At 62.4% G+C, this 25,321-nt stretch overlaps 3 protein-coding genes across 3 annotated transcripts; 2 read left to right on the top strand and 1 right to left on the bottom strand.

Annotated features, from left to right (window-relative positions):
• Positions 1 to 682: 682 nt before the first annotated feature.
• Positions 683 to 3,991, top strand: LOC308055839 (uncharacterized protein; the record flags this gene model as incomplete). Its single annotated transcript, XM_080370360.1, has 3 exons — positions 683 to 1,568; positions 1,611 to 3,077; positions 3,189 to 3,991. The coding sequence occupies exons 1-3, from the start codon at positions 737 to 739 to the stop codon at positions 3,989 to 3,991; spliced, it is 3,102 nt and encodes a 1,033-aa protein (XP_080226486.1). The 5' UTR covers positions 683 to 736.
• Positions 3,991 to 10,344, top strand: LOC308055796 (PH and SEC7 domain-containing protein 4-like). Its single transcript, XM_080370259.1, is given in 13 exon segments — positions 3,991 to 4,306; positions 4,941 to 5,084; positions 5,177 to 5,257; positions 5,992 to 6,095; positions 6,098 to 6,103; positions 6,356 to 6,414; positions 6,578 to 6,667; positions 6,772 to 6,815; positions 6,886 to 7,058; positions 8,216 to 8,483; positions 8,702 to 8,846; positions 8,958 to 9,101; positions 9,818 to 10,344. Coding segments are annotated over 13 exon segments (1,683 nt in total). The 5' UTR covers positions 3,991 to 4,133; the 3' UTR covers positions 10,070 to 10,344.
• Positions 10,345 to 12,499: 2,155 nt separating this feature from the next.
• Positions 12,500 to 24,249, bottom strand: STARD7 (StAR related lipid transfer domain containing 7). Its single transcript, XM_080370091.1, has 8 exons — positions 23,783 to 24,249; positions 19,303 to 19,508; positions 18,986 to 19,035; positions 18,461 to 18,571; positions 18,285 to 18,367; positions 17,949 to 18,048; positions 17,227 to 17,311; positions 12,500 to 13,468 (listed from the first exon to the last, which is right to left on the bottom strand). The coding sequence occupies exons 1-8, from the start codon at positions 24,232 to 24,234 to the stop codon at positions 13,278 to 13,280; spliced, it is 1,278 nt and encodes a 425-aa protein (XP_080226217.1). The 5' UTR covers positions 24,235 to 24,249; the 3' UTR covers positions 12,500 to 13,277.
• Positions 24,250 to 25,321: the final 1,072 nt, after the last annotated feature.

Genomic DNA, 25,321 nt, shown 5'->3' with positions numbered 1-25,321 from the left:
CTCCTTTCATCCCTTCCTCCCTCCTTCCTCCCTCCTTCCTCCACCACTTCCTCCCTCCATCCCTCCATCCTCCCACCTTCCTCCTGCCTTCCCTCCTCCCTCCACCCCCCCCTCCCCTGCTGCAGGGCCCCCCACCCACGACCCCTCTCCCCCCTGCTCCCCCCCACAGGGCCGACCCACGCCATGGCGGGCACAGCGGGCACAGCGGGCAGGACGGGCAGGACGGGCAGGACGGGCAGGACAGGCAGCTGCCGGTGCGCGGCGGGCAGGCAGCCGTAGCAGCGGGCACCGCGCCATGGAGCCGGCGGGCACCCCCCACCCCCACCACCCGCCACCCCGGGGGTCCTGGCGGCGCAGGACGCCATCATCTTCTCAGGGGCAGGTGCCCAAGGGGTGACCCCCCCCGGCGTGGCACCCACCGTGGCACCCGCCGTGGCACCCGCCGTGGCACCCGCCGTGGCACCCGGTGGCACCAATGTCTTCTGGGCCAGCCTGGTGCGAGCCCAGCTGTGCGTCTGGGAGCTGCAGGGAGCCATCGAGGCGCAGCCCGACGGGGACCGAGCGCCGTGGGACATCAGCCACCACGGCCACGGGGCCACGGCGCGGAGCGTCTCGCACCAGCGGAACGGGCTTGGGTGGGCGGGAGAGAGCGTCTCGCACCGGCACGTGCCCATGGGTGGGAGCATCTTCCACGAGCACCAAGGGCCACAGAGCCACATACGACAGCAGCTTCCACATGTCCACGGGTGGGAGCAGCTCAGAAGAGCACCATGGCCATGTACCCACGGATGGGACCATCTCACCCAAGTCCGTGGCCATGGATGACAGCATCTTCCACGAGGACCAAGGCCACAGAGCCACATACGACAGCATCTTCCACATGTCCATGGGTGGGAGCAGCTCAGAAGAGCACCATGGCCACGTACCCACAGATGGGACCATCTCACCCAAGTCCATGGCCACGGAGGGGAGCATCTTCCACAAGCACCAAGGCCACGGATCCACAGACAAGAGCATCTTCCCTGTGTCCACGGGTGGGAGCAGCTCACCCAAGTCCATGGCCACAGATGACAGCATCTTCCACGAGCACCAAGGCCACAGAGCCACATACGACAGCATCTTCCACATGTCCACAGGTGGGAGCAGCTCACAACAGCTCCATGCCCACATGCCCACAGATGGGACCATCTCACCCAAGTCCGTGGCCATGGATGACAGCATCTTCCACGAGGACCAAGGCCACAGAGCCACATACGACAGCATCTTCCACATGTCCATGGGTGGGAGCAGCTCAGAAGAGCACCATGGCCACGTACCCACAGATGGGACCATCTCACCCAAGTCCGTGGCCACGGAGGGGAGCATCTTCCATGAGGACCAAGGCCACAGAGCCACATACGACAGCATCTTCCACATGTCCACAGGTGGGAGCAGCTCACAAGAGCTCCATGCCCACGTGCCCACAGATGTGTCCATCTCACCCAAGTCTGTGCCCACGGTGGAAAGCATCTTCCATGAGCACCAAGGCCACGGATCCACAGACAAGAGCATCTTCCCTGTGTCCACGGGTGGGAGCAGCTCACAACAGCACCATGGCCACGTGCCCACAGATGGGACCATCTCACCCAAGTCCGTGGCCACGGATGACAGCATCTTCCACGAGCACCAGGGCTGTGGATTCACCTATGAGAGCATCTCACATGTGTCCATGGGTGGGAGGATCTCTGATGAGCACCGTGGCCACGTGCCCATAGATAGGAGCATCTCGCCCAGATCCGTGCCCGCTGTTGGGAGCGTGTCCCCCATGTCCATGCCCATGGATGAAGCCATCTCACAGGATCACGTGCCAACAGATGGCACCATCTTGCCCAAGTGCACACCCACAGATGGGACCAACTTAGCCAAGTCCGTGCCCACAGATGGGAGCATCTTGCGTGAGCATGTGCCAAAGGATGGGGCCATCCCAACCCAGTCCATAACTGTGGATGGGACCATCTCACCCATGTCTGTGCTCATGGATGGGACCACCTCACCCAAGACCATGACCATGGATGGAGCCGCCTCACCCAAGACCATGACCATGGATGGGGCCACCTCACCCAAGACCATGACCATGGATGGGGCCACCTCAGCTGAGACCATGACCATGGATGGGGCCACCTCAGCCAAGACCATGACCATGGATGGGACCAACTCACCCAAGACCATGACCATGGATGGGACCACCTCACCCAAGACCATGACCATGGATGGGGCCACCTCACTCAAGACCATGACCATGGATGGGACCAACTCACCCAAGACCATGACCATGGATGGGACCACCTCACCCAAGACCATGACCATAGATGGGACCAACTCACTCAAGACCATGACCATGGATGGGGCCACCTCACCCAAGACCATGACCATGGATGGGACCAACTCACCCAAGACCATGACCATGGACGGGACCATCTTGCCCCAGGCCACGACCATGGATGGCACCACCTCACCCAAGACCATGACCATGGACGGGACCACCTTGCCCAGGGCCGTGACCATGGATGGCACCACGTCACTCAAGACCATGACCATGGATGGGGCCACCTCAGCCAAGACCATGACCATGGATAGGAGCATCTCGCCCAAGGCCGTGACCATGGATGGGGCCACCTCGCCCAAAACCATGACCATGGGTGGCACCACCTCGCCCAAGTTCAAGCTGACGGATGGGACCACCTCCCCCGAGCGCCAGGACCCTGAATGCAGCGGAGAGGAAGAGGAGGAGGAGGAGGATGATGAAGACCACGATGGCTGCTCCTCCCGGGAGGAAGACGCCGAGGAAGAGGAGGACCTGGAGGAGGAGGAGGAGCCCCACTTCCACACCAACCCCCTCTTCCAGAGCCGGGGGCTGGCACCCATGGGTGCCCAGCGGGTGCCCCTCTACCGGCCCCACAGCGCCGCGCTGCAGCCGCTGCTCATCACCGAGGGGGACAACCCGGGGGGGGCCCAGGGGTGCCCCCCCCCCACCCGCACCCCCCCACCCCTTGGGTGCCACCCAGCAGGGGGGGCCGCCAGCCGCGACGTGGAGCAAGGTGAGTGTGGGGACCGCCTCCCCCCCCGCCTTGGGGGTTGTTTATTTTGGGGTGGGGGGCACTGATGCTGACGGGGACCCCCCCCCCCCGCTGTGTCTTCTCCCCCCCCAGGACCCCCCCGGCCCCCAGACCTGGTGCTCTCCGACCCCCCGCATCTGCCCCCCGGAGCTGGGGGTCCCCCCAGCCCCCTAGAGCTGCAGCCAGAACAGGGGCACCTCTGGGGGGGCCCCCCCGGACCCCCGACCCCTCTGGAGCTTACCCCAGGGGGGGGTGACCGGGACCCCCCCAGCCCTGGTGACCCCCCAGGTGTGACCCCAGGAGGGGGAGACCAGGATTTGCCCCTCCCCAGGCCCCCGACCCCCCCAAAGCCACCCCTGGGAGGGGGGTACCAGCCCCCCGCGAAGCCCCCACCCCCCCCAGATTTGCCCCTGGGAGGGGGGTACCAGCCCCCCGCAAGCCCCCCAGATTTGCCCCCAAAAGCGGGGTACCAGCCACCCGCCAAGCCCTTGCCCCCCCCTGCTTTGCCCCAGGGGGGGTGGTACCAGAAACCCCCACCCTCCCTATATGAGCCCATGGCAGGGGAGTACAAGCCCCCCCCCAGCCTGCAGCCCCCCCCCAGCCCCCCATATCAGCCCATGGCAGGGGGGTACAAGCCCCCCCCCAGCCTGCAGCCCCCCCCCCAGCCCCCCATATCAGCCCATGGCAGGGGGGTACAAGCCCCCCCCCAACCTCCAACCCACCCCCAGCCCCCTCTGTCAGCCCATGGCAGGGGGGTACAAGCCCCCCCCCAGCCTGCAGCCCCCCCCCAGCCCCCCCTATCAGCCCATGGCAGGGGGATACAAGCCCCACCCCACCCCCCTGACACCCCTAAATGTCCCCCAGCCCCCCCCCACCCCCCCACCCCCCCCATATAACCCCCAGGGAGGGGGGTACCAGCCCCCCACCAGCTCCTTGCCCCCCCGGGATGACCCCCAGCCCCCCTCTCCCCCCTCCTCCCTGCCACCGCGGGGTCCCCCAGGGGCAGGGGTTGTTGGGGGGGGCCGGGGGGGGCCCCCCATGCCGGGACACGGCTGTGCCTGGCTGCCGGCGGCCCCGGGTGCTCCCTGCCCGGGGGGGGAGGTGGCACAGGGCCCCCCCCCAGGCACCCCGCCACTGCGCCCCGCCATGGAGCAGCTGCCCCCCGAGCCGGGCGAGGAGCCCCCACCGGACCCCCCCGCCAGCACCCACGGGTGAGGGACGCGGCGCCAGCACCCCCGGTCCCACGTGGGCGCCCCCCCCTTCCTTCCGTGTCCCCCCCCGCCCAGACCCCGTCCTTAAGCTCTGTCTGTCCCCCCCGGACCCCCCCTCTGTCCATCTGACACCCCCAAACCTGTCCCAGACCCCTGTGCCCCCCCCCCGACACCTGTCCGTGCCCCCTGACCCCCGTCTGTCACCCCCCCCCGTCCATGCCCCCCTCTCCCCATCTGCCCCTCCCCCAGCCCCCAAATCTCACCCGTCCACCTGCCCCCCAGGCTTCTGTCTGTCTGTCCTGCCCCCAGCCCCCCATTCCCCCGCTGCCGCCCCCCCATCCCCCCCCACCAAGTCCCCCCCCACACCTCCCCCAGCCATACCAGCCAGCAGGGCAGGGTTAAGGGGATCCCCCCCCAAGCTGGCTGACCCCCCCCCAACCCCTGTCTGTTCTGTCTGTCTGACACCCCATCCCCCCGCATCCCCCCCTTCGCCCCCCCCATCCCCCCCCTTTGCCCCTTCCACCCCTCAGCCCCTCCAGCCCCCCCCCCCCCCATTCTCCCACAGCCGGTGGGGCAGGGTTAAGGGGACCCCCTGTCCCCTGCGTTGCCCAACCTGCTCTGTGCCCCCCCCCAGGTGCCCGCCAGGGGGGTCAGCGGTGACACCGGGGCTGGCAAACGGGGGACAGGGACGGCGGGGGGAGGCGCAGCGTCTGGCCACCCGCCTCTTCCACCTCGATGGCTTCAAGAAGTCCCAGGTGGCTGCATTCCTCCGCAAGAAGTAAGGATGGGGGGGGGACACACCCCCCCCCCGTTTGGGGGGTTCTCTGGGGTTGGGGACCCCTCCCCCCAAGCTTGTGTCCCCCCCCCCAGCAATGATTTCAGCGCGATGGTGGCCCAGGAGTACCTCGACTTCTTCCAGTTTGATGGCCAGACGCTGGACCAGGCGCTCAGGTAGTGATGGGAGGGGGCTTTTGGGGGGGGAGGGGTGTGCAAAGGTACCCCCCAAACTGTTAGCATGGCTAGGATCGGGGAGGGGGGAGATGGGGCTGTTAGAGGTGGGGGGAGGAGAGATTTGGGGTGGTTTGGGGGCTCTTGGGTTCCATGGGGCAGATTTGGAATCTGGGGGGGGCGGTTTGGGGGCCAGGGGGGCAGATTTGGGGTCAAGGGGGCAGATTTGGGGGCTGGGGGGGCAGGTTTGGGGTGATGGAGCATCCAGGGGGGCAGATTTGGGGTCGAGGGGGCAGATTTGGGGTCTGGGGGGGCAGATTTGGGGTGATGGGGATCCAGGGGGGTAGATTTGGGGTCGAGGGGCAGATTTGGGGTCTGGGGGGGGCAGATTTGGGGTGATGGGGGATCCAGGGTGGCAGATTTGGGGTCAAGGGGGCAGATTTGGGGTCAGGGAGGGGCAGATTTGGGGTGATGGGGGATCCAGGGGGGCAGATTTGGGGTCTGGGGGGGCAGATCTGGGGGGGTCTCATCCTCCCTTGGGGTCCAGTAGGGTAATTTTGGGGTCTGTTGGGGTCTGGGGGGGGGGGGGGATTTGGACTCTCCTGGGGTGCAGGGAGGTGAGGAAGGGGTACATTCGGGGTGTGGGGCAGGGGGTAGCCACCATCCAGCGGTGTCCTGGGTGGGGGTTGGGTGTTTTGGGGGGGGTCCCGCTGCCATCGCGGGGGGGGCCCCCCCAGGTCCTTCCTGCAGGCGCTGGTGCTGACGGGCGAGACGCAGGAGCGCGAGCGCATCCTCGGCCACTTCTCCCGGCGTTACCATCACTGCAACCCCGGCGCCTTCCCCTCCCGGGTGAGACCCTGCCAGGGGTGGGGGAGCACCTCCCGCTCCCCCCAGACCCCCCTCACACCCCACCCCCCCCCGCCTCAATCGTCATCCCCCCCCCCCCCCCCCCCCCCCGGTGCCTCAGTTTCCCCACACATCACCCGTGCCCTCCCAGCGCTACGCAGCACCCCCAGCTGCACCCACTGGGGTTGACGGTGATGGGTGTCCCTACCTGGGGGGGGGGTACCCCCCACCCTGACCCCCCCACGCCCCCCCCAGACGCTGTGCACTCCCTGACATGTGCCATCATGCTGCTGAACACCGACCTCCACGGGCAGGTGAGGAAAGGGGGAGACCCCCCCCCCCCCCGCCCCCCACATTCACACCCTGCACTTTTAGGGTGCTTTTTTTTTTTTTTTTTTTTTGGGGGGGGGGGTGGTGGGGGGCTATGCAAAACTTGGGGGGTGGGGGGGCACCCACTCACCCGCCGCGCACCCGCAGCGCCTCGGCCGTGCCATGACCAGCGCCGAATTCGTGGCCAACCTGAGCGGGATGATGGATGGGCAGGATTTTCCCAGGGAGCAGCTGAAGGTATTTTGGAAAAGGGGTGGGGGGGGTGGGGTGTCTGTGAGGCCGGATGGGGTGGGGGGGCACCCCCCTGGACCCCCCCCAACCCCCACGTTCCCCCCCTATAGGCTCTATATGGCTCTATCCGCAGCGAGAAGCTGGCGTGGGCAGCGTGAGTATGGGGTTGGGGGGGGGGTGATATGGGGGGGGTGGGGCATCCTGTGATGCTGAGCACCCCGTAGGGATGATGATGATGAGGAGGAGGAAGAAGAGGCAGGTGGGGGGGGCAGCATGGCCCCCCCTGACCGTAAGAAGAGCAACCCCTTCCTGGAGCTGCCGGGGGGGGCCGGGGCTGTCACCTACCGCCGGGGCTGGCTGGCCAGGAAGGTGCTGGCTGAGGCTGATGGCAAAAAAAGTGAGTGGGGGGGCTGGGGGGGGGACAGGGGTCCTGGGGGGCAGGTTTGGGGGGGTTTGAGGGCAGATGGGATTTGAGGGGTCCTGGGGGGCAGGTTTGGGGAGGGTTGAGGGGTCCTGGGGGCAGGTCTCGGGGGTCCTGGGGGGCAGATATGGGGGGTTTGAGGGGTCCTGGGGGGCAGATATGGGGGGGGTTGAGGGCAGACAGGGGGGTTGAGGGGTCCTGGGGGGCAGGTTTGGGGGTGTGAGGGGTCCTGGGGTCAGGTCTGGGGGGTCCTGGGGGGCAGATATGGGGGGGGTTGAGGGCAGACAGGGGTGTTGAGGGGTCCTGGGGGCAGGTTTGGGGGGGCTTTGAGGGCAGATGGGGGGTTGAGGCGTCCTGGGGGCAGATTTGGGGGGTCCTGGGGGGCAGATATGGGGGGGTTGAGGGGTCCTGGGGGGAGGTTTGGGGGGGTTTGAGGGGTCCTGGGGGCAGGTCTGGGGGGTCCTGGGGGGCAGATATAGGGGGTTTGAGGGGTCCTGGGGGGGGGGGTTGAGAGCAGACAGGGGGGTTGAGGGGTCCTGGGGGCAGGTCTGGGGGGGTTTGAGGGCAGATGGGGGGTTTGAGGGGTCCTGGGGGCAGGTTTGGGGGGGGTTGAGGGCAGATGGGGGAGTTGAGGGGTCCTGGGGGGCAGGTTTGGGGGGGGTTTGAGGGGTCCTGGGGGCAGGTTTGGGGGGTCCTGGGGGGCAGATATGGGGGGGTTGAGGGGTCCTGGGGGGCAGATATGGGGGGGTTGAGGGCAGACAGGGGGGTTGAGGGGTCCTGGGGGCAGGTTTGGGGGGTCCTGGGGGGCAGATATGGGGGGGTTTGAGGGGTCCTGGGGGCAGGTCCGGGGGGGTTGGGACAGAGTTGGGTCTGATGGGGGGTGGGGCAGGTCTGGGGTGGTTTGGGGGCAGGTTTGGGGTTTCTCAGCATCCGGGGGGGGGGCACATCTGGGGTCAGTTGGGGCTTGGGGGGGGGGGGCAGAGAGATGTGGGGCTTTTGGGGGTCTGGGGGCGACACACATACAATACCAGAGTCTATTGGAGCTGGGGGTGGGGGTGGGGGTGTGTGTCTCATCTTTGGGGAGGGGTATCTGTTGGGGTCCAACCGTGCCCCCCAACTTCTCCCCCCCCCAGCGCCATGGGGCAGACGAGGCTGGAAACCCTTCCAGGCTGTGCTCAAAGGGACCGTCCTCTATTTCCTCAAAGCGGGGCGGGCGGGGGTCCCCCGCCGCCCCCCCGAGCCGGGACCCTCCCCAACCCCCCAGGAGGAGGAAGGCCCCGAGGCCGAGGAGCCTTTGGGGGTCCACCACGCCCTGGCCGAGCGCGCCAGCAAATACACCAAGCGCCCCAACGTCTTCCGCCTGCAGACGGCCGACTGGCGCGTCTTCCTCTTCCAAGCCCCGTGAGTGCCCCCCCGGGTGGGGGGGATGGGGGGGATGGAGGTGCCCCCCTCCCCCCCCCGGGTGATGGCATCACCCTTGACCTCCCCTGTCGGCACGTCTTCCTCTTCCAAGCCCCGTGAGTGCCCCCCCGGGTGGGGGGGATGGGGGGGATGGAGGTGCCCCCCTCCCCTCCCCCCCGGGTGATGGCATCACCCTTGACCTCCCCTGTCCGCGGCAGGACGCCGGAGGAGATGTCCTCCTGGATCTCCCGCATCAACTTGGTGGCCGCCCTCTTCTCCTCGCCCCCCTTCCCCGCCGCCGTCGGTTCCCAACGCCGCTTCGTCCGCCCCATCCTCCCCGCTGCCCCCAGCCGCAGCCCCCCGGTGAGCCCCCGCCGCCGGGGTTCAGTGGGTGGGGAATGCACCCATGGGTGCCCACCATCACCCGACCCAACCTTCTCCATCCCCCCCCACCCCCACCCCCACCCCGGGCAGGAGGAGCAGCACCGCTCCCACGAGATGTGGATGGAGCGGGTGGCCCAGGAGCTCTTCGAGCATCAGCGCAACCTCCCCGAGAAGCGGGGCCGCGCCCGCGACCTGGACGAGTACCGCCTGAAGAAGGAGTATCTCCTCTATGAGGTGGGGCGGGTTAATTGCTCGTTAGTTTAATTATAGGGGACATCCAGGGACATGAGGATGTCCCCGTGGTGGTGGCTCATCTCCATCCTTACCTTCCCCATGGAAGAGATGCTGCTACGGGACATGGGGGGGACACAGGGGGCACCAGGGACATCCTCATGGTGGTGGCTCATCTCTATCCTTACCTTCCCCATGGGAGAGATGACACTGTGACATGGGGGACATTGGAGACACCAGGGATGTCCCCATGGTGGTGGCTCATCTCCACCCTTACCTTCCCCATGGGAGAGATGACACTATGGGACATGAGGGGCACCAGGAACATCCCTGTGGTGGTGGCTCATCTCCGTCCTTATTTTCCCCATGGGAGAGATACTGCTATGGGACATGGGGGACACTGGGGACACCAGGGATGTCCCCATGGTGGTGGTTCATCACCATCCTTATCTTCCCTGTGGAAGAAACACCACTATGGGACATGGGGGACACCGGGGATGTCCCCATGGTGGTGGCTCATCTCCATCCTTACCTTCCCCATGGGAGAGATGCTGCTATGGGACATGGGGGACACTGGGGACACCAGGGATGTCCCCATGGTGGTGGTTCATCACCATCCTTATCTTCCCTGTGGAAGAAACACCACTATGGGACACGGGGGACACCGGGGATGTCCCCATGGTGGTGGCTCACCTCCATCCCTCCCCTCCCCACGGCAGCGCCGCCGCTACGAGACCTACGTGCAGGTGCTGGAGACGTGGATCAGCGCCGGCGCCCAGGACCTGGAGGGCTGGGAAGCCCAAGCGGGGCCGGTGGTGGCCCCCCCAGACCCCCCCACCCTGACCAAAGCCCACTCCAGCCCCTCGCTGGTCCCCGAGCCCCCCGTTGTCCCCACCATCCGCGTCAAGAGGAACATCTCCGAGCGCCGGACTGTGAGGAAGATCGTCCCCAAGCGCAAGAACCTGCTGTGACAAATTGTTGGGGGGGGGGACACACACACGGGGACCCCGGTACGAGGTTCCTTTGGGCACCGCCAGGATTGAGCCAACCTGGGGGGCCGGGGGGCTTGGGAATAACAATGGGGAAACTCAGGGAGACACCCCCCCCCCCCCAAAAAAAAAAAAAAATGGGGGGGAGATGGGGGTCGCAGCCCCCCCAGCTCCCCCCCCAGTGTCGCCGCTGCGCCCCCTCCCCGCTGCCTGCTGCTCTCGGTCGTGCAATAAAGGTGTGTGTCCCACCACTGCCACCCCTGTCCCCAAAACAGCTGGGGGGGGGGGGGGGATGTCGGGGAGCGGGGGGGCACGGCGGTGGCCTGTGTCCCCACGTTAGGCACGGCGACAGGGACCCCGGGGGGTGGGGGTGGGGCACAGCGTCACCTGGGAGTCACCTACAGTGACCCCCCCCCCTGCAGTGTGCAGCCCCCAGCCCCCATCTTGAGGGGGGGTGGGGGGAAATCCAGCCATCACCCCCCCCCCGGGTGGCAGGGACCCCCCAGGCGCAGCCCCCCCAGCATCACCACCCCATGGCGCAGGGGATGGGGGCAGCCCCCCCCCGCCCCCCCCCGAAGCTCTGGCCATTTGGGGGTGGTGGTGGGACAGCTGGGGAGGGGGGCTGGGGGGGCTCAGCCTCCCCACCCCCCCCCCCATCACCAGCGTGGCAGCCCCTTGGTGACAGCGCAAGGTGAAGCCACCAACCCCCTCCCCAAACCTTCAGTGCAGACATTTCTGCCCCCGCCCCCCCCCAAAAAGGGACATTTCAGGGCCATGTGTCCCCCCCCCCAGGGCTGATTTACACCCCCCACCTCCCCAAAAGCCCCCCTCCCCCCCCGGGGGCTCTCCCCTCACCCACCAGCAGCCATGGCACCAAACCCCAGAGTGAGGGGACCCCCCCCCCCCCAAAATATCCTTTATAGGGGGCAGGTGGGTCCCACTCCTGGAGCTCATCCTCATTAACGGGCTAATTAACGATGCTAATAGGGACTGGGGGGGAAGGCAGCTTCCCAGCAGCAACTGCGGGATGCTACGGGTACCAATCCAGGGATAAATTTATGATAAATCTATTTGAAGGTGGGATTAATATCTATATTTATGATAAATTTATTCAAAGGTGGGGATTAGTATCTATATTTATGATAAATTCGAGGGTGGGGATCAATATTTCTATCTAATCTTTACACTAAATTCACTCTAAGGTGGGGATCAATATTTAACATATACATTTATTCTACGGAGGATTAATATTTATATTTAATATTTGCAATATATTTATTCTAAGGGGAGGATTCACGTCTATATTTAGTATTTACAATAAGTTCATTCTAAAGGGGGAATTAACATTTGTATTTAATATTTACAATAAGTTCACTCTAATCAATATTTAACATATACACTTATTCGAAGGTGAGGATTAATATTTATATTTAATATTTGCAATATATTTATTCTAAGGCGAGGATTAACATTTATATTTAGTATTTAACAATAAGTTCATTCTAAAGGGGGGATTAATATTTGTATTTAATATTTACAATAAGTTCACTAATCAATATTTAATATATACATTTATTCGAAGGTGAGGATTAATATTTTTATTTAATATTTGCAATATATTTATTCTAAGGGAAGGATTCGCGTTTATATTTAGTATTTACAATAAGTTCATTCTAAAGTGGGGATTAACATTTGTATTTAGCATTTACAGTAAGTTCACTCTTAGGTGGGGATCGATATTTAATCTATACATTTATTCTAAGGTGAGGATTAATATTTTTATTTAATATTTACATTTATCCTAAGGTGACGATTAATATTTTTATTTAATATTTACATTTATCCTAAGGTGAGGATTCATATTTATATTTAGTATTCACAATAAGTTCATTCCAAAGTGGGGATTAATATTTGTATTTAATATTTACAATAAATTCACTCTAAGGTGGGGATTAACATTTAATCTATACATTTATTTTAAGGTGAAGATTAATATTTTTACTTAATATTTACAATACATTTATTCTAAGGGGAGGATTCCTATTTATATTTAGTATTTACAATAAGTCCATTCTAAAGGGGGATTAACATTTAATCTATACATTTATTCTAAGGCGAAGATTAATATTTAATATTTATAATACTTATTCTAAGGTGAGGATTAATATTAACATTTAATATTTACAATGTATTTACTCCAAGGTGAGGATTAACATTTTTATTTAGTATTTACAATCAGTTCGTTCTAAGGTGGGGATTAATATTTCTGCTTAATATTTACAATCCATTTATCCCAAGGTGGCGATTAAAGGGGGTAGGAGGGGGGGTGGGGGTGGGGGCAACCCAGGAGAGGGACCCATCCCTCAGCCCCCAGCGTGGTTCGTTAACGAGGGAAGCTAATTAGGGGGCGCGTGGGCACTGGCCACAGCAGCCGTGGCTACGACAGATGATTTATTAGGATTTTGCTGCTCCTACAGCTTTCCCCGACCCCCCCCCGGTGCCGCGAGCCGGGGCGGGGGGGATGTCAGCCCCGGGGGTCCGGTTAGCACCAGCAAAAAGGTGTGTGTGTGTGTGTCCCCCTCCCCCATCCCACAAAGCTCTACCCTCCCCCTACAACAAACCAGCAGCTAAACCCACCCCAAAATAGCATTTTTCCCCAGTTTCACCAGTTCAGACCACCCACGCTCCAGTCACGCCGATCCCCAGCCCCCCCCCCCCCCCCCCGCCGCCTCGCTGGCTGAAGGGTCTTTTGTGGCTGGGGGTTGGTGGGGGGTGGGGGATGCCACCCCAGGATGGTGCCGTGGAGCATCCTCATCCAGCGAGACCCGAAAATATCGGGGGTCCAGAGTCCAAAAGGGATGCGGGGGGAGGCTGGGGGGAGGGGCCGGGGGGAGGCTGTCCGTTCCGTGGTAAGATGGGGGAGGGGGGCGGCGGGAAGTGGTTGGTTTTTAGGGATTTTTTTCCCTGTTGGGGAGGAAAAAAATATTTACCGGGATGGAAAACCAAGGAGAGGGGGTGAGATTTCATCAGCCCGGCCACGAGCACGCGACGGGGGCGCGGGGGGCAGCAGAGCTTTAGAGATGACACCGGGGGGGGGCAAAATCCCAGCAGAGCTCCGGCGTGGTGGCACAGGTCCCTCTCCGGAGCCCGGCGTCTCATCCCGGTACCGGAGGAACGGAATTTCGGTTCCTCAGGCATATTCCAGCTGGGCAGGGCTGCGGGTGCCATCGCTCTTGTGCTCGGCCGCTGCCACGCTCGCCTTCCCCTCGCTGCCGCCGCCGCTCTCCGGGGGCTTGGCAGACATATAGTCCCGCACTTCGATTTCCATTTTTTTGGCTTTCAGGGCCGCCGTGTGCAGCTTTTCCAGGAAATCCGGCATACCTGGCAGGGGGAGAAGTGGGATACGGTGAGTAAAGGGCGAGCGGGATGGGATGCGGCGAGTAAAGAGCGAGCAGGACGGGATGCGGCGAGTAAAGAGCGAGCAGGACGGGATGCGGCGAGCGGGACGGGATGCGGCAAGCAAAGGGCGAGCGGGACGGGATGCAGTGAGTAAAGAGTGAGCAGGACGGGATGCGGTGAGTAGAGGGTGAGCAGGACGGGATGCGGCGAGCGGGACGGGATGCGGAGAGTAAAGGGTGAGCGGGACGGGATGCGGCGAGCGGGACGAGATGCGGCGAGTAAAGAGCGAGCGGGACGGGATGCGGCGAGTAAAGGGCGAGCGGGACGGGATGCGGCGAGTAAAGGGCGAGCGGGACGGGATGCGGCGAGCGGGACGAGATGCGGCGAGTAAAGAGCGAGCGGGACGGGATGCGGTGAGTAAAGGGCGAGCGGGACGGGATGCGGCGAGCGGGACGAGATGCGGCGAGTAAAGAGCGAGCGGGACGGGATGCGGCGAGTAAAGGGCGAGCGGGACGGGATGCGGCGAGTAAAGGGCGAGCGGGACGGGATGCGGCGAGCGGGACGAGATGCGGCGAGTAAAGAGTGAGCAGGATGGGATGCAGCGAGTAGAGGGCGAGCAGGACGGGATGCGGCGAGTAAAGGGCAAGTGGGACGGGATGCAGCAAGTAAAGAGTGAGCGGGATGGGATGCGGCAAGTAAAGGGCGAGCAGGACGGGATGCAGCGAGCAGGACGAGATGCGGCGAGTAAAGAGTGAGCAGGACAGGATGCGGTGAGTAGAGGGCGAGCAGGACGGGATGCGGCGAGTGGGACGAGATGCGGTGAGCAAAGGGCGAGCGGGACGGGATGCGGCGAGTAAAGAGTGAGCAGGATGGGATGCAGCGAGTAGAGGGCGAGCAGGACGGGATGCGGCGAGTAAAGGGCAAGTGGGACGGGATGCAGCAAGTAAAGAGTGAGCGGGATGGGATGCGGCAAGTAAAGGGCGAGCAGGACGGGATGCAGCGAGCAGGACGAGATGCGGCGAGTAAAGAGTGAGCAGGACAGGATGCGGTGAGTAGAGGGCGAGCAGGACGGGATGCGGCGAGTGGGACGAGATGCGGTGAGCAAAGGGCGAGCGGGACGGGATGCAGTGAGTAGAGGGTGAGCAGGACGGGATGCGGCGAGTAAAGAGTGAGCAGGACAGGATGCGGTGAGTAGAGGGTGAGCAGGACGGGATGCGGCGAGCAAAGGGCAAGCGGGATGAGCATCCCCCAGGCTCCGGAGATGCTCCGTACCCCCTTCCTCCAGCTCCATTCCCCCCTCCAATGTTTTTTTTTGGAAAAATCCAAGGATTTTTCTCCTCCTCATTTTCCTTTTGCCTCCCGAGAACGCAGCTCTGCCGTCATCCCAGGGGGATCCCAGAGCCTCGCTGGCATTAAGGGCTTTTCTGCCGCTTCCCATCGCCCTCCTTATTATAACCTCACTGTTAGGGTGCTTTATTTTTTTTTTATACATATATATATATATAATTAAAACAATAATCAACCCCCTAATTCGCCACGATCCGTTCAGCAAGAGGGATGCAAGGACCTCAGAGCCAGGCACCAATTCCCACCAGCCATAAATCACCTGGGAGTGAGCCCGTGACACTAATTAACGCTTAAAATTATCCCCTCGGCCCCGGGCAGGGCCACACCAGCTCTGCAGGCCCACCTGGAGTCACCGTTTGCCCACCATCCAGCATTTTTAAATATTTTTTTAAATTTTTTTTTTTTAAAAAAAGCAAGCCTTGAGCACACGCAGGCGGCCCCTGTGCCGCGTGGCTTCTGCGGCAGGCGGGGAGCGAGGGTGGCCACCAGCCCCCCTCCAGTTTTAGCCACTTTTTTAGACGCAGCGGGGCGGGCACAGCGGAAGAAAAGAGGTTTTGGTGGTTGGTAAAGCTGGGAGGTGCAAGAGAAAACGGTTGGTCTGATGCTCGAGTGTCTCGAACCAACGTATTTCCACCGCTTCTGGCGGCAGCCTCTACCACGAGCCGTGTGACAGTTAAAAAAAAAAAAAAAAAAAAAAAAAAAAAAAAAAGACCAAAACCCCACAGCAAGGTGCCACTGCCGGGGTTTTTCCGCCTCGCCCCGATGAATAAAATGAGTTACAAGGTGGTGGGAGCCCCTTTTTCTCCCAATCCCACAAGAAAGCAGCGCTCTCCATCCTTCCCCTGCCCAGGGGAGCACGGAGGTGGCGGGTATCGCAATGCCAAGCGTGCCCGGGGGGTCTTCCAGGTTCGTTTTTGGGGATGGGGAGGGGGGTCTGCAGGGGGGACAGCGTGTCAGCGTGGCCCAGATCCATTAAACTCCACTTTTTTCCACCCCCTCCCCCTCGGCACAGGCACTGCAGCTCCGGACCAGAAGGAATTTTCTCCCCTGCTCGCTGTAAGAGGGAAGAACTCGAGGGCAGAAGCGCTTCGGATGGAAAACCCAGCTTGTTTTATTAAAAAAAAAAAAAAAAAAAAAAAAAAAAAAAAAAAAAGGGGGGGGGGAGGGGATCCTGCGGGGTTTTTTTCCTTCTGCCTGGGGTAGATGAGAAAAGGAACATCCTCATGCACAGACACCCCCCCGCCTCCTCCTCCTGGCCAGGAATCCAGGCAGGAATCCCCCCCCCCCCCCATGAGAAAGGCATCCAAAAAACCACCCCCAAACCCCCCAGCTCGCAGGCTTTAAGCTTCTCCGTCTATTTTCTGCCCCACAGAGGCACTGGGCTCGCTGCAGAGCAAGGGGGGGGGGGAATCTCTCCCCCGGGGGGCTCACAGAGCCGGGATGGGGGGGAGTTTTCTACCCTGGGGGGCTGACGGAGCCAGGATGGGGGGGATCTCATGGAGACAGGGAGGGTGGGGGGCAGGAATCTCTCCCCCGGGGGGGCTCACAAAGCTGGGGCGGGGGGAGAATCTCTCCCCTGGGGGGCTCACGGAGCCGAGGGAGAGGGGAGGGGGAATCTCTGCCCCGGGGGGGCTCACGGAGCCGGGAGTGGGGGGGGGGGGGGAAAATCGCTGTCCTGGGGGGGCTCATGGAACCGGGAATCTCTGCCCTGGGAGGGCTCATGGAACTGGGGGGAGGGGAAATCTCTGCCCCGGGGGGGCTCATGGAACCGGGAATCTCTGCCCCGGGGGGGCTCACGGAGCCGGGAGCAGGGGGGGATCTCTGCCCCGGGGGGGGCTCACGGAGCCGGGAGTGGGGAGGGGGATCTCTGCCCAGGGGGGGCTCATGGAACCAGGAATCTCTGCCCCGGGGGGGCTCACGGAGCCGGGAGCCGGGGGGATCTCTGCCCCGGGGGGGCTCACGGAGCCGGGAGCGGGGGGGATCTCTGCCCCGGGGGGGCTCACGGAGCCGGGAGCGGGGGGGATCTCTGCCCCGGGGGGGCTCACGGAGCCGGGAGCGGGGGGGATCTCTGCCCCGGGGGGGCTCACGGAGCCGGGAGCGGGGGGGATCTCTGCCCCGGGGGGGCTCACGGAGCCGGGAGCGGGGGGGATCTCTGCCCCGGGGGGGCTCACGGAGCCGGGAGCGGGGGGGATCTCTGCCCCGGGGGGGCTCACGGAGCCGGGAGCGGGGGGATCTCTGCCCCGGGGGGGCTCACGGAGCCGGGAATTTCTGCCCAGGGGGGGCTCACGGAGCCAGGAGCGGGGGGGATCTCTGCCTCGGGGGGGCTCATGGAGCCAGGGTGAGGGGGGATCTCTGCCCCAGGGGGTGAATTCCAGCCGCCAAAGCTCACTCACCACTCGAGACCATCCAGCTGACGCAGTAGCGGGGGAAGACGGTCTGCGGGTTGTCGCTGTAGGTCAGCAAGTAGTCGAAACCGTTCTGGGAAAGGAGAAGGGGAGTGAGCCTGAGCTGGCAGAGGAACCGCCGCATCCCCCCCCCCCCCCCCAATTCCCTTCAGGGCCGGTCGCATCCCGCGGGGATCGCGCTGCCGGCTCCGCAGGGCACGGATTGAAGCGAGGAAGCGACACACACCCATAAAAACCCAGTGGAAGCACCCCAGGAGCGTTTTTGGAGGAGAAGGTGTCGTTCCCCCAGCCCTCCGCTGACCCAGCACTCTCTCCTCAGGCTCCGGATACCCCGTGACAACTTTTTCTAAGAGCATCAAGCGCCAGGGATGAGACTCGGGAAGCTCCAGGCTTTTTAGAAGGAGCCTGGTGCTCCGACGCGGTGTGTTTGGCTCTCCAGGAGCACCACGCTCCTGCAGGAAAACTCCCAAACTACCGGGACAGAGCTACAAATCCTTCCAGAGCCACACCTGGAAGGTTTGGTGGTTTGTTTTGTTTTTTTTTTTTTTTTTTTTTTTTTTTTTTTTTTTTTTTTTTTTTTTTTTTGGCCCAAAGAGAAGACTCATCCCTCTTTTCCAGCTCTGGACTGGGATTGCGGCCAGAGAAGGAACAGTTCCCCCTGGGAGCAGGAACAGGAGCGCCCTGGTTCCCTGCCCATTCCCAAAACGTACCTCGTCAAAGGTTTTGTGGGGACGGATGACCATTTGGGATTCATAGGTCCTAACCCGCACGTACTCGGGATCTTCAGGGACACTGGGATGCTCCACTGCCCTGGAGGGGAGAAGAGAAGGGAGCAGCACACGGTGAGCTCCGGGCGGGGGCTACGCTGAGCATCTGCCGACTTTTCGGCGGTGGAAAGGCGGTTTCCAGCCCAGAGCATCGAGACGGATCCCTGAGGTTTTGAGATGATTCAAGAAAAAAAAACCTCACGGAATTTATACCCAACTTTTGTTTTCGGGATGGGAGACGGCAGAAAGCCGGCGGGATGTCAGACCAGGAATACCCACCGGGAGACCAGGACCATCAGGTTGTTCTCCTTGTCAACACTGTACCGTCGAACGTAGACGTAGTCCCGCGAGTACATCGGGTACTGGGGAAGGGAAAAACCAGGCATCAGCCCCGCTGCCGGCCGTTTGCCTGGGCTAAAGAGAATCACTTTAGTGGGAAAAAGGAACCCACTCACCGGGAAATGAGTGACCCAGTGAATCACTTCCGATCCAGTGGCCAGGTCTCTCTCGATGACGTCCAGTTTGATGACCAGCGAGTCCCACTTCTTCCTATATTCAGTGTCCAGCTGGCAAGAAAGAGAGGCTGAGTCACCAAAAAGTCCGACGGCGGCGTTAAAGGAAGGTAAACCAGCCCTTTTCCTCGCCCTGGGGAAACAAGCTGCATCACCGTCAGGCGTTTTACCCACCGGGAAATTATTAAACACTCTGAAAGTCCCCAGAAGAGGAAGCGCAGGGGCTGGCAGGGCAGGCAGGGAGCGAGCAAGGACCGGGACCCCGCCGCGCTCCCAGCCCACGAGATCCCTCACTCCCAGCGGGACCGGGCGGCAAACCCCCCCCATCAGGGCTGGGAATAACTCCGATCTACGCTGGGATCGGCTCCCCGTCGTGTAAACGGTACAAAGGGAAGGGAACAGTCACCCTTCCCCTCCCCCACCCCTCCGGCAGGGGCTGTATGTCAGTTCTAACACACACCGCCTCACCTGTACGTTGAAGAACTGCCGGGGAGTCACATCCGTGTACGAGCCAAACACTGCGGGAAAGAGAAAGGTTTCAGTCCCAGGCACGAGCACGTTTTTAACTCGTCGCAGCCAGATTAAAAGCAAAAAGCATTTTCTAAGGCAGGTGGCAGGGCTGGGACCACCCTGAAGGGGGCACGGGGCATGCAGAAAGGGATGCAAAGGATGACAATTCCCACTTTTTCCGGTTTCCTATAAATCCAGGGATGCAGGAGGCACAACCCCCAGGGACTTGGCGCCCGAAAACCGAGCTACAGGCAGCATGCGGGGCGCCCAGTTACCTCGGTACTGGTATAAGTGGGTGCCCTCAATCGGCCGCCGCCAAAGCTTAAAGTGCTTCTTGTCCATGATCATCTCCCAGGGCTGCTCCCCGGGGACGGCGACTGCCTCTCGCTCCGATTTGGGCTCCGACCGTTGATACTCGCCCGGGCTGCTGGCCTGGAACAGGCTGGATATGTTCTCCATGTGCTTCATCTCCTGCGCAGAGCTGGGGGAAGACAAAAAAAAAAAAAAAAAAAAACAAAACCTCGTTGGAATTGTCCTGCTACAGAGCCCCCCAGAACCGGCAAAAAGCTTTCCGGCACCATCCAGGCTTCACATAGATGGATTCTGTCATGGGAAGGGCAACCTGGGCATGGAAAACCCACCCCTGCAACCTTTTCCTTTTGTCCTAAAGGTCTCGTGCTTAAATATATTAAAAATAATACTAAAAAAAAAATATCCCACCACGGTGTGTTCAGGGGGGGCTTCCCACACCCTCCTGCAGGGTGGAAACCCAGCCTGGGGTGGAATGCCACAGGTGGGGAATCCCAAAGCCTTTACAGCACCGCGGAACGTCACCAGCAGCACCAGGATGGGCTGCAGGGCTCATTCCTTGCGGAAGAAGGGAAAAATCCCGCGGGATGGTAGCGGTGGCGTTGCGCTGGCTGCTGCTCAGGGAAAGTTCTTCCTACGGATGGGGAGTGTTTCTCCCCCCACCCCGGTGGGATCTGGTGGACAATCCACTCTTCATCCTTGGCAAATATCAGCTTTTCCACAACCGGGGGAAAAAAAAAAAAAAAAACAAAAAAACAAAAAACACAACAAAAAGACTCCGCAGCAGTCGCCGCCGGACGCTCGCAAATAAAGATTTGTTTTCCTGGCTGAATCGAACAGAAGCTGAGCGGGATGGAAATACGATAGATTTAAGGAAAAAGGAGGATTTGGGGATTGAGGGCACCGAGTCGTTCGCAGGATTGAGATTTGGGGTGTGAGAGGAAGCGGGGAGGGAAGGAGGGGGTGCCCCCCCCGGCTCTTTGAGGGTGTGAGAGCCCAAGGGACGAGAAGCAAATCGCTGCCCGCGGCCAGAGCTCCCAGGGCAGCAAATGGGAACGGCGGCGTCTCCCGCGAGAGGGAAGGAGACAGGAGCGGGGGAGGGGGGCTCCCTAGACCACCAACCCCCCCAGTTTCGGCACCCTTCACCTTCAGAAACTGGAACTGGGTTCAGATGCCGGGTGTCAAAAATACAGGGGAGGAGAAGAGGCCAGGTAAACCTCTCCCCACCAGCTAAACCCCTTCGAGCCGCAGCTTCAGCCCCCCCAGAACAAACCACCAGAGAGGAACGGCCGGTTTGTCTGCACCTGGAGTCCTTCACCTCAAGGGAGGAGGATGGCTCACCGCCTGCAGCGCTTTCGGCCCTCCTGGCAGCGCCTGAAGACACTAATTATATCAAAGTAATTAACGTCAGCCAGAATTAAAGCACCGATTTGTAACCTGCAAGGCAGGTCTTGCTGGTCTGGCTGAACTAATGCGCGCAGTCCCTGGAAATCACCAAGTTCCCAGCCCCCCCGGGATGGGTCTGAAAGCTCCGCTGGACAAATGGGACCCACAAACCCACCTTTCCCCAGGTTTGGGGGGGGCGCAGCTCCAGCGTGACCCCCCCCGAACACTCCCCTGCGCCCCCCCAGCCCCTCCTTCCCACCTCTGGTTTGGTCACGACAGCCTTCGCTCCGTCCCTCCCTGAACCAGCTCCTCTCACCCACGTGGCAAAACCCAAACGGGCTGGATTAGCCAACTGGGATGGGGCAGCAGAGGGCACGGAGCTGGGAAATCGGGACTGGGAGACCTTCCCAAACTGGATCATCTCCATCCCTGCGGCCCAGCTGCTCCACGGAGGGCAGCAGGATGGGCTGGGATAAAACCAGGGCAGGGAGCAAATCCCCTGTGCTCCTGCTTTGCCACCTCCATCCTCAGCGGAGAGGAGCTGGAAACGGCCACGGGATTTATCCGCAGCGACGCACCAGGCTGCTCCCGGGCTCGTCCCTCCACGAGAAACAAAACCCCGAGAAAGGGGCACAGTACGGCCACACCTGGAAATCAACCCTTCCCCCCCCCCCCCCAGCGTTCGAACGGCGAGAGCTTCGGCGGTCTCGCTGCGAGAGCATCCTCCCACCTGCTCGTTTTCACTTCGAAACGAAGCTCATGACCGGAGGTGGCAGCTCCCAGCCTGGCAGCAAAGCTCCCACCCCAGCAGAGGCTCCACCACCCCCGCGGAGGACGAGGCGCCTTCGTCAGCTGAAGGACGGGCGGACACCACCAGCCCTTTCCCTGGCCGGTGTCCAGCCCCGGCCACGTTGATGCCACCGCCGGGGACGGCGGGAGGTGACACCAGCCACGGCACGGAGCTCTCCTCGGCTATTTCTGACCCCCCCCCCCCCCGCCTCACGTGACGGTTACGAACCACCGCGCCAGATGGTGGGGATGGCACCGCCAGAGCGAGGATTTTGGTGTTACCAAGAAAAAAAACACGCCAAGAGCCTCCCCCGGAGTTGGACGAGGAGAGCTGGGAGGGGAAGGGAAAGACGATACCAAAGCCGGGAGCTATTTTAAACCCTGGGAAGAGGCAGGCACAGCTCCCTGGCAGATGTGAAGCCACGGCTGAGCTCACCGGGAAGAGTTTTACCCTGCTGATTTCTTTCCGCCGTCATTTCGGCGTAATCCCACCCGTCTTGTAAAAAAAAAAAACAAAAACAAACACATAAATACATCGGCTGTCAAAGAGAGAAGAGCACAGCTCTGGCACGCCGAGATTTCCCACGGCCACAACTCCTTGTAAGGATGAGGGAAGACTTTGCCGAGGACTTTATCGCTCCCGCAATTAGCCTGAAGCCTAACGAGCCGTGACAGAGTAAACAGAATAAGGAGAAAGTAAAGAGTATTGAGGAATAAGAAAAACAAAACGTCCCGGTGAAGCCAAGCGGGAGAGGATGGGGCTTGAGAAACCCTGAAATTAAGGTGAGGATGCTCAAAACACCAAGGAGTAACCTTGAAGGAGACCTACTCCGCTTTTAATCCCAGGCCTAAGCCAAGCCCTGCTGAGCCCGCTGGAAAACATCAGGCAGGATTTATCCGCAGCGCTGGGACCCCAAAGGCCATGTGATGGAGATCAGCAGCTCCGCCTCCGGGAATAAACCCAGGATTTGGTCCTTTTTTCCAGCGTTGGCTGCACGCAAAGGCTGGGGATCTCTAGAATGTTGGAAGGTGTCATAAATCGGGGTGCGAAGGTTGTTCCTCATTAGTTCTAAGATTTAATTAAGCCTTAGGTAAGCTACTTAAAGAAATACCAAGTATTTAACACCCACAGGGCAGCCCCGACAAGGCACCTGGACGTGGAATTTAAGAGAAGGGGAACCCCGACGACGCCCCAAACACCCCCCGAGCTTCTCATTAAGTTCTAATTACCCCCTCCTGACTCACCCCCCACTTTGCCACATGTTACCCGGGATAATTACACCTCAAAGCAGCCACACGCCACCCCAAAAAGGTCGGTGGGTCCTTCCGTCACCATCAGGTCGGGGGGCACCATCCCCCGTCATCCCCCCCCCCCCCCCAGGCAGAAGCAGCTGGTTAAGGGGTGCAAAGCCACGAAGCAGGGCAAATGGGGGGGGGGGCACACACACCTTGCCATAGGGGCGACCCCCACCACAGCCCCAGGTAGCACCTCCAGGGGTTGGGGGGGGTGGGGTTGGGGGGGTGTCACCCTGAAACCACTGCAGGGAGGGTCTGGGGCAGGCACCCTGGTGGGGCAGGATTTGGGGGGTGGAGGGTGCGCCCCCAGATCCTAGGGAGGGCAGGGAGCTGAGCAGGGGGCACCAAGCAGAGAATTTGGGGGGGGTAGGGGGGTACCCCAAGGCCCCGATGAATTTGTGCGGGGTACCCCACGCAGGGACTGGATTTGGGGAAGGAAGAGTGCACTGCCCCCTCCCAGCACCCCAAAAAAAGGGCTGGGGGACACACTCCCAGGTCAGTGACCAGAGGAGCACTGGGGGAGGCACCCTGCGGCGGGGGGGGGGGTTGAGGGGTGCACCCCCACCTCAGCGTACGGAGCAGAACCTGCAGAGTGGCAACCCCAGGCCTGGAAAGGTTTGTGAGGACACCCCCCCACCCCATAAAAATGGGGGGGCATCTCCAAACAGCGCGGCACGGGCACCCCAGGCCTCAAGGGATTTGGGGGGGGGGGGGGGGCACAAGTGCCAGGGACCCTGGGCCATCGAGAATTTGTGGGGGTGGGGGGGAGGTAAGAGGCCAAGCACCAGGGACCCTGGGCCTCCAAGAATTCGGGGGGGGGGGGGGGGCAGGGGAAGGGGCCAAGTGCCGGGGACCCCGGCCCACCAAGACTTTGGGGGGCGGTGAAGAGGGGTCAAGCGCCGGGGACCCCGGGCCACCGACGATTCGGGGGGGAAGGTGGGGGTCCCGGTGTGGGGGCCCGTGGCGGACACCCACCGCTGCAGCTCCTCCTCCTCGATGCGCTGCCCGTCCCAGACGAAGACGCCGGCCAGGGTCGCCATGAGGCGGCCGGTAGCGGCGAAAGCGGGGCGGGCCCGGAGCAGCCGCCACCACCAAGCTCCCCCGCCGCCTCCTCCGCCGCGCCTCGACCTCTCGGCCGGCCCGTCCCCGCCGCTCCCACGGTGCCAGGCCCGGCGGGCCCGCCGCGCCCGCTGCCCCGTCACGCAGCTGCACTGCCGCGCCAGCAGGCCCAGCAGGCCCCGCCGCCCCGCGCCGCCCCCCGCCTGGCCGCCGGCAGCGGGGGGACCCTCGGCGGGCCCGGGCGGGCGGGGACCCAGGCGGGCGGCGCGGGCGCAGCGGGCAACGAGGCCGACGAGCGGCCGCCGCGGCTGCAACATGCCGCCGCTGCCTCCGCGGGCCGCCCCGCGTCGCCCTCCCGGGGACGTCATCGCGCCGCGCCGCCTGGCCATTGGCTGGCGGCTCCGGCCTCTGGGAGGTCATTGGCTGGCGGCGGGGGAGTGCCCGCCCCCTCCTTCCCCCGCGCACGCCGGGGAGGGTGGGCAAGGGCGTGCGGGGCGCCGGGGGCGAGGGGCGGGGCCGCGGCGGCAGTGGGCGGGGCCGGCGCGGGGAGGCGGGGCCGGGGGCGTGGAGGGTGCGGGCGTGGGACGAGCAGGGGGCTCACGGGGGTCTATGGGGGGCGGGGCGCGCAGGCAGGGGGGGGGTCCTGGAGGCCGTGGGTGCCCTGGGGGCGGTGGGTGCATGCAGGGGGGGGGAGTCCTGGGGGCGGGGGGTGCAGGCAGGGGGGGCTTGGGGACAGTGGGTGCCCTGGGGGCAGTGAGTGCAGGCATGGGGGTGCCCTGGGGGCGGGGGGTGCAGGCAGGGGGGTTATAGAGGGCAGGGGGTGCAGGCAGGGGGAGACCTGGAGGCAGTGGGTGCTCTGGGGGCAGTGAGTGCAGGCAAGGGGGGTCCTGGGGGCGGGGGGTGCAGGCGGAGGGGGGGGGTCCTGGGGACAGTGGGTGCCCTGGGGGCAGTGAGTGCAGGCAGGAGGGTGTCCTGGGGGTGGGGGGTGCAGGCAGGGGGGGTCCTGGGGGTGGGGGGTGCAGGCAGGGATGTTTATCGGGGTGCACTGGGTGCAGGCAAGGGGGGGTTATGGAAGGCAGGGGGTGCAGGCAGGGGAGGCTGTGGGTGAAGGTGGGGGGTTATAGAGGGTGGTGGGTGCAGGCAGGGGGTTACTGGGGTGCAGGGGACATGGCAAGGGGGAGCCCCCCCCTTTTCAGAACAAAGCACCAGCTCCTACACACGGCTCTTTGCACCCCCTTTATTTCCACTGGAGAAGGGCAGGGGGAGCCCCAAACCCATGCCCCCCCCCTCCCCCCTGGTTCCCTCGAGCCAGGCGGGCCAGCGGCAGGAGGGAGATGACGTCATTTGTCTGGAAATGACGTCAATTTGTCTCTTTTTCGGGTGGGTTTTTGTACAGAAATACAGTGTTTATGCACAGAATATTTACACTCGAGCCCCCTCCTCTCGCATATAAGT

This window comes from Falco punctatus (assembly GCF_963210335.1).
Source record: "Falco punctatus genome assembly, chromosome: 20".
NCBI classification, from domain to species: Eukaryota; Metazoa; Chordata; class Aves; order Falconiformes; family Falconidae; genus Falco; species Falco punctatus.
Note: the sequence above shows the minus strand (reverse complement) of the source record. Positions and strands in the feature narration are given on the sequence as shown.

Excerpts from the sequence above, each read along its gene's own strand:
- STARD7 (XM_080370091.1), bottom strand. The coding sequence starts at position 24,234 with ATGACGTCCCCGGGAGGGCGACGCGGGGCGGCCCGCGGAGGCAGCGGC. Across the intron at positions 18,572-18,985 it reads GGCAGTTCTTCAACGTACAG|CTGGACACTGAATATAGGAA; the intron begins GTGAGGCGGTGT and ends CTTTCTTGCCAG. Across the intron at positions 18,049-18,284 it reads CTGATGGTCCTGGTCTCCCG|GGCAGTGGAGCATCCCAGTG; the intron begins GTGGGTATTCCT and ends TCTCCCCTCCAG.